Raw genomic sequence first — 8,031 nt, forward strand, 5'->3', positions numbered from 1 at the left:
TCATTCTTGTTAAGGCGGGTTCGTACAATTTTTCCTCTCCCAGAACCGCCGGTAGGTTTAAGCCAAAAGCATCCACACAGTCCGCTGCAGCCCCTAGCCCACTTTCTCGCTGCATCAAGACGAATTTTCAAGATGGAATCCTCCTCCGACGACCAGTCCGGTTCTTGTGGTTGTGATTTTGCTTGAAGGAAAAAAACAAAAGAAATGATTGAAGACTCGTTCCTGGGTAGCTAGAGAGAATACAAGTAGCGTTCATTAGAAACTCTCGCGAAGACATATCAGAATCAGGAGCACCAGTAGTAGTAGTAGTAGTAGTAGTAGTAGTAGTAGTAGTAGTAGTAGTAGTAATAGTAGTAGTAGCAGGGTTAAGTTCGATTATGAGTACAGTTACATTACAATATCCCAACATACTAAACACACACACACACACACACACAGAGAGTACAAGGGGACACAATATAAAAGCTGAAGAAAGTTAACTGTAGAAGAGACATTAAGAAGTCTAGCTTTCCTTAGAGAAATGCGAACAAATGGAATGAACTCATTGAAGACGTTGTAAATGGTGAAACTGTCAGTGCTTTTGAGACCAAACTAGATAGATATAGGCACGGAATACAATGAGATTACTCCCCCCCCGTAAACCACAACTAGGTAAAACACACACACACACACACACACACACACTATCCTACGCTACAGATATTGACCACTAACTTGTAATTGACACCTGTATGACAAGACCGATAGATTCCCTCAGATTACCGCTTGCATCATTCAGGGAACCAAACCCTCATTGTGGCAGAGTATTCCTGTCCACATCTCCATTGAATCACTTCTTTCCCTTCCTCTGGGGACTAACAGCGGATCTGATGGCCTTTGACACCTCGTTCTGACCCTTACCTGACCTAACTATCTTTAAGTGCATTTCTGTATAGCATATATTCTTCTGTAACCTGAAAAACCAACATACTATAACACACACACACACACACACACACACGTACTGGGTAAGTGGATGAGTGAGTGGATTAGTGTGCAGATACGTGGGTGGATGGTTACATTGATGAGTGAGTGGGTGAACTGTTGAGTGAATGGGTGGGTGGGTGAGTGAATGGGTTAGTGGATAGTGCTGCCACCTTTAGACCATTTCCCAGACTATCAGAGAACGGGTAGAGTTCAAGGTAAACTCACAGAAACTCACAGACAACTCACAGACGACTCCTGGAAGAGGCCAGTCAAGCAGTCGTCAGTGAGCACCGTATCAAACGCCTTCTTAAAATGGCAGTAAGCAACATCCACAACTCCTCCTTCGTCTAATATTCTGTCCATTTTTCCATTACGGTTATCAGATGAAGCAGTGTTGAACGTCCACTCACGAAGCCATCTTGTTTCCTTGTGATGAGCTCATTTTCCTTAGAATTATCTATTATTTATCTTCTACTTATGTTCTCCATTAATTTACAAGTTACACAAGTCAGACTAACTGGTCTATAATTTTCTGGGTCCTTTCTGTCCGTCTTCTTGTGTAATGCCGTAATGTTTGCAGTTTTCCATTCCTTGGGCAATTTTCCCTGCTTTATCGATAAGTAAAATATGATTTGTAATAGACGCGCTATTTCGTTCCTCGCCTCTTTGATTATCCCAGGGCGAAAACCTTCTGGACCTGGTGCCTTGTCTCTTTTTAAACTGTCAATAGCTACTTTAACATCTTCACAAGTAAACTGTATTTGTGCTAACATGGAAACATCCTTCAGCTGTATGCTTGGTACTTCTTCCTCAGCTTTCCTAGTGAACACTGTATCAAAGAACTCTGCTAACACCGTAGTTTTCTCTTTATCATTTTGTGTTTCTACTGTTTTTCCTTGTTCATTTACAAATTTCTTATACCAGTTGCAGTTTTTGTCTTTGACTGTACATATTTCCAAAATATTCTTGGATTTGATTTAACATTTTTGGCAATTACTTTCTCATTTCTTTTCGCTACCCTCCTTGTTTCTCGTCTAATCTGGTTGCTGATTTGCCAGTACTCCACATCCACCGGGCTGTACTCTCCTGTGTTGTTTTCTCCTGCCTCATTCACTCTCTTCAGTCTTATTCAAAGTCTCTTTTTTTTTTTTTTTCTTAATCTTGGACCACAAGTTTTTATTCATCGTCAGATCTTGATTTGTTCTTTCCCTCAACCTTTCCCGACTTACAAACTCCCTTTTTGGAACACAATCATCAATAGCTTCTTGAAATTTCTTCTTAAACTTATCCCACATCACCTCTACATCTTGGTAATTAAGATATTCATCCCACTTTATGGATAATAATCTGCCCAATTCACTGTAGGTCTGCGTTTTCATATAAGTACACATGTTTTTAATACTCTTCCTTCTGTGGTCCTATACTACACTTGAATTGCACACAGCCATGGTCACTTTTCCCGAGCGGCCTTCCAATCTCAATATTCTCTACAAGTAAATCATCATCCGTAAACATCAAATCAAGAGTACTTCCAACATTTTCATCTCTAAACTTTGTAACTTCTGCAACGTATTGAAGAAAGAAACAGTCACGAACTTTTTCCAATAAAGTTTAAGTTAAATTATCATTTCCATGCCGACAAGTTAAGTTTTCCCACTTTATATGAGGCAGATTAAAATATCCAACTATTAGCTTGTACCTTGTGTCATATTCACTGATTTCTTGTAGCATCCTTAACATTCCTTTATTATTTTCCAATTGACTATATGGACTACTCTATATAGGTACCAGCAGCATATCATCAAGTTCACCTTTAAGTTTTGTTACAATATATTCACAAGTTTCATTTTTAAACCCTATCAAGTTTATTAATATTACTTTTAATATATAACAACATACCCCTTCCCAGTTCCTCCTGTAACAAATTTTTATCATACATTTCATACATCTTATCTTTTCTTTTCTCATTGACAAATCCATATCATGAAACTCTTGCTCAGGGTACACGTTTTCATTCGGTAAAAATAACTTACAAACACCAGATAAAAAAAAAATGTATACATATATAAAATAATGCCATAATAATTACAGCCGTTAAATTAAGTCACAAAATAAACTATCAAATACTATGTAAGATTAAAAAAAAAAAAAAACACATGTCGAATAGATGTCGACAAAATAGTTTAGGCTCGTAGCTACAGTGTTGTTAGGGATTATGTGGCGGATCTTACTGCTCCTCTCCCTCTGCTTTGCCTTCCAGCCGGCCAATGGCTACGTGGAGGACTATTACTGCGGCGAACACAACTGCTATGACTGTAAGAACACAAATAACTCCTTGTATTAAGTTATATATGTGCCAATAGCCTGTTTGATAATAGGTCATGTGTACTCAGCTGACCTCTATAACCCACAGGTGTTCAGGAAGTGGTTCACCTTTCACCTGTCTCACCTATAGCCGCGTGTCACTTGTCCTGCTACATTGTTCTTCCATATGGTGCCTTCGTTATGGCTTGTTAAATTATTTCTGCTTCCTTTTTCTGTTTTTTTTTTTTTTTTTTTTTTCTCTTGCCGGTATGTGATAATATTTTTTTTTTCACTTCCTGGTTTATTTGCAGGATTTCTTGTAGTGAACTTTTTTTTTTTTTTAGGGGGTATAATTTACTGTTGCTATTTTCTATTACAAACTTTCGCTGTCTTATGTCTAAAATAATTGCGGTAGTGTTAGGTGGAAGTTATTGAGGTTTTCAAGTGTATTTTTTTTTACGTTTCTGGTAATAGTTCTGCAGGTTGTAAGCAAAGTTATTTTAGTCTCCATGTTTGAAGTGATAGTTTTTCATGCGTTAGTGGAAATTACAAGCGGTTTTCCAGGGTGTTTTCATGTTTAGCTCAAAAACCACCCTTCCTAGCACACACTTCTGTAACTTAAACCTCCCTTCCTGTCTCATTAGTGCTGAAGTTGAGAGTATCAGCATCCTTATTGTAATCTTCCCTACACCCTTCCTAGTGCTGATATGAAGAAAGCCAGCACCACCACAGCCCTCTAGACTCTCTCCCCGTCCATAATGCTGGAATTGAGAAGACTAGCACCTAACCTTTCCTTCTTCATTTGTGCTTTTCCTTAACCTAACCTCTCTTCTCCTTCATTATGGTCGCTTCAGAGCATAAAGTCATTCAAGGTGTGACAGATTCTGGAATTCCCATGAGTGCGACACTGCCAGTTTGTTTGCCAATTTTTTGGATTAACAGTCTGCCCCCTCTCCTTCACCTCTCTCTCTCTCTCTCTCTCTCTCTCTCTCTCTCTCTCTCTCTCTCTCTCTCTCTCTCTCTCTCTCTCCTGCAGAATCTCCTGCAAAATCTTGTGAAGGGAGGTTTTGCAGCCACTTAAGGATATTTTTCCTTCAGTTCTTCTTGAATTTGAGTCTGGATTTCATGCCTCATAAAATGCCAAGACTGTTCTCCTTACAACAGATTTATCAAAGTCATGCAGAGTGGTGACAAGTGCAGAATATCTCCTCTTCTTTGGTGACAAAAAGACTGGCCTTTCTGGTGATATCCAGCCTCGTTTCAAGCAGATTCTTTGAACGGTTTTCTCGGAAACGTTGGTGGCTTTTGCAGTCCATGCAGTTGCTTTTGAAGGTGGGATAAGGAATCCATTACAAGCTTTCTCTTCATTGAAATACTTGTTGACGTAGTAAAGCATTTCCATTTCCCTGCTATGCAGGACCCTGGAATGCAAGCGAGTTGGGAGTTGTAGCTTCTATTGTGGGTGGTGGCCAGAAAGGAAGTGAGCAGTCTCCCTCAACACATCCATCATTTTATCCCGTCACCTCTTCAAAATCCCTTTCCCACTGCTCCTTCTCCTCCTTCAAAACACACACACACACACACCTACGTGGGAGTGCTAATCCCTTTTAATGATACCCCACCACCACCACCACCACCACTACCAGGACAACATAGCAACATGGGAAAAAATATTTGCCACGTCATAGAATTTATACAAATCATAATTATAATCCTAAACATCAACGCTTATTGTACTATGTAGCTTCCTTTACTATATACAGAATACATAAAATATCACTTTCAAGTAGCACACAGATGGGAAACAAAAGAGAGAGAGGCCCACGCACAAAGGTTGATTTGGCAGTGTGGCTAGAGGTAAACCACCACACTAGCCCCACCTTGAATGGACTTCCTGCTCTGAATAGACTATAGTTCTTTTCCTTAACCTTCCCTTCTCCCTACCATCCTCGCAACCCTGTAAGCCTCTCCCATGCTCCCCATTGCTCCCTTCTTAAAAATACCATTACCATTTCTTCACATTCCTCCACTAAGCCTCTCCCCTCCTTCCGCAGTGCTGGAGTTGACCCGAGATGCCACCAAGCCGGAGATTAAGAGGAATTTCCGTGCCATCGCCTCCAAGACTCACCCAGACCGCTTCCAGGACCCCGATGAGAAGAAGGCGGCCGAGGAGAGATTCCGTATTCTGTCCACCGCGTGAGTCCTGACAGGGTGGTGGTGGTGGTTGTGGTTTGGTTCATTTATTTATTTATTTACTTTTCATGGTTGTTTTTGTATTGTTGTGGTGGTGGTGATGGTTGTTATAGTTCGTTTAGGGGTTTTTTTTTTGAGAATGTGTAGCAAATGCATTATATTTCCTCAGTCTATCAATATACCAGGCTGCCAATCCCAGACAGACCAGCATTTTAGTCAGAAATTCAACAACAGCAGGACAAGGACATGTATCAGCTGTAGTAAATCCAATCTGCATTGAATCTAGCCAGCAATTCATCATTTTCCCAATAAACAAAACAATTAAGTCTTCCCACCACTACCTCTAGCCTGCATCAGACTAAACACCCCCCTTAAACAGAAATAGGTGAACATTTAGCAAATCCACCGAACGCGGCCACAAGTTCTCTGTTCCCCCTCAGCTATGACATTCTCCGCGATGACGAGGCGCGCGAGGATTACGACTACATGCTGGACCACCCCGAGCAGTTCTACCAGAATGTGTATCGGGCGTGGCGGCGACGTATGGCTCCTCACGTCGATGTGCGGATTGTTCTGGCCGTCACTATCTCCCTCATCTCCCTCGTGCAGTACTACAATGGCTGGACCAAGTGGGTGGAGTGGTGTGGTGATGGTGTAGGAAATGGGTGGAGTTTTCTGGGTTGTTGTGGGGGATGGGTGATGTGGTAGTAAATGGTGGTGTTGTGTTGTGGTGAATGACTGGTGTTTTTTATGTGGTGTTGTGGTGAATGACGGTGTTTTTATATGGTGTTGTGGTGAATGGTGGTGTTTTCTTGTGGTGGTGTGGTGACTGAATGGTGTTTTCAGCTTGTGTTGTGGTGAATGAGTGTTGTTTTCAGGTGTTGGTGTGGTGAATGGGTGGAGTTTTGTGGTGATGTGGGAAATGAGTGAATTCCTTTTCTCATCTCTATCTCACCATCATCAAATTTCCCATCTCTCCCTTTCTCTCTCTCTTTCTATCTCTTACCTGTTCCCTCTTTGCATCTTTACCTCACCTGTTCTTCCTTTCATTTCCCTCACCTATTCCTTTTTACACTCACTTACCTCATGTCTCCTCCCTTTCTACCTCTCACCTGTCTCTCTCTCCCTCTCTTTCTCTCTCATCACCATCCACACCTCTTCTAACCATCCCCTTTCTCTGTCTCTCTCCCTCTCCAAAGGTATGAAGAGGCCATTAAGTACTTTGCGGTGGTGCCCAAGTACAGGCTGCAGGCGGTGGAGCTGGCCAAACAGGAGGGGCTGCTGGTGACGGACAAGAAGAAGAACAAGGGTATGTCCAAGGAGCAGATCAAGGAGCAGGAGGAGAAGGTCATCAGGGAAGTTATAAAGAGCAAGATGGACATACGCGGCGTTTATGCGAAGCCAACGTATAAGTAAGTCTGTTTTGTTTTGTTCTCTTCTGGTGTTTTTTTGTTTTATTGTTTATTGATTTATTTGGTTATTTAGTTATTTTGTTTATTTATTTATTTATTTATTTATTCATTTATTTATTTATTTATTTATTTGTGTTTGTGTGTGTTTTTCTACTTTTGATGTTCGATTTGTCTTTTTTTTATTGTGTTTCTGTCTTCTTCTTCTTCTTCTTCTTCTTCTTCTTCTTCTTCTTCTTCTTCTTCTGTTCTGTCTGTGCATATGTATATTCTTCTGTTAGGTTAATTTAAATTTATCTAGTTGTGTTTTTGTTATTTTATCTTTTGTATTTTTTTTCCTTTGTTTTCTTATGCCAAGTTTTGTTTATACCTGACCCTGGACCATGTTGCAGGGACATTCTGTGGGTGCAGCTTGCCTTCCTGCCCTACTGGAGCCTACAGTATCTGGGGTGGTATCTGCGCTGGGTGTGGAAGTTCTGGATTTTGAAACACGACTACGGGGACGAGGAGAAGTGTTACATCATCCGGAAGTATATGGGTCTCAGTCACGGCCAGTTTGAGGTGAGGCTGAGAGAGAATGTCCAGTATGGTGGTGGTAGTGTGGGGTACATTTTTGTAGACTTCTGTTACAGTAAGGAAAAGAGAGGAAGATTTTAGAATATGCATCTCCAGAGAACTGTGGAAGTGTATACCGAGTCCTGCACTAAAACAGCTGGCATTTTGTCGAGTCAGACCATTGTGAATGCCCCAATCCTGGCCTTTCAGAACCTGGATGATCATGTGAAGGAAGAGTACCTGGATTTAGAGTTGTGGAAGAAGGAGAACTATGACTCTTGGAAGGCCGAGAGGGACGCAGAACTCAAGCTGAAGATGGCACAGTCTGGCCGCTACAAATCTTACCGGCGGTACATGAAGAACAACGGTCCAGGGCGCATGTATTTTGATGATTCCTAAACCCTTGGGAGAACTACTACTACTCCTGCTACTACTATTACTATTACCACCACTACTACTGCTATTACTGCTGCTGCTGCTGCTGCTGCTGCTGCTGCTGCTGCTGCTGTTATTACTGCTGTCGTCTTTCTCCTCCTTTCCTTCTTTCATTGGTCTCAGTCATGTGTACTTTGAAGATCTCTAACTTTTGTGACTGAAACTACTA

At 41.3% G+C, this 8,031-nt stretch overlaps 1 protein-coding gene across 1 annotated transcript; it reads left to right on the forward strand.

The window, feature by feature from the left end:
* The first annotated feature begins 3,181 nt into the window (after positions 1–3,181).
* On the forward strand, positions 3,182–7,826 carry LOC135115658 (dnaJ homolog subfamily C member 25 homolog). The gene is made up of 6 exons (XM_064032581.1): positions 3,182–3,281; positions 5,325–5,466; positions 5,904–6,092; positions 6,663–6,875; positions 7,265–7,503; positions 7,585–7,826. The coding sequence occupies exons 1-6, from the start codon at positions 3,182–3,184 to the stop codon at positions 7,824–7,826; spliced, it is 1,125 nt and encodes a 374-aa protein (XP_063888651.1).
* Positions 7,827–8,031: the final 205 nt, after the last annotated feature.

The sequence above is a fragment of the Scylla paramamosain genome, chromosome 29 (genome assembly GCF_035594125.1).
Source record: "Scylla paramamosain isolate STU-SP2022 chromosome 29, ASM3559412v1, whole genome shotgun sequence".
In the NCBI taxonomy this organism is placed as follows: Eukaryota; Metazoa; Arthropoda; class Malacostraca; order Decapoda; family Portunidae; genus Scylla; species Scylla paramamosain.

Excerpts from the sequence above, each read along its gene's own strand:
- LOC135115658 (XM_064032581.1), top strand. The coding sequence starts at position 3,182 with ATGTGGCGGATCTTACTGCTCCTCTCCCTCTGCTTTGCCTTCCAGCCG. Across the intron at positions 3,282-5,324 it reads CGAACACAACTGCTATGACT|TGCTGGAGTTGACCCGAGAT; the intron begins GTAAGAACACAA and ends CTCCTTCCGCAG. Across the intron at positions 5,467-5,903 it reads TTCCGTATTCTGTCCACCGC|CTATGACATTCTCCGCGATG; the intron begins GTGAGTCCTGAC and ends GTTCCCCCTCAG.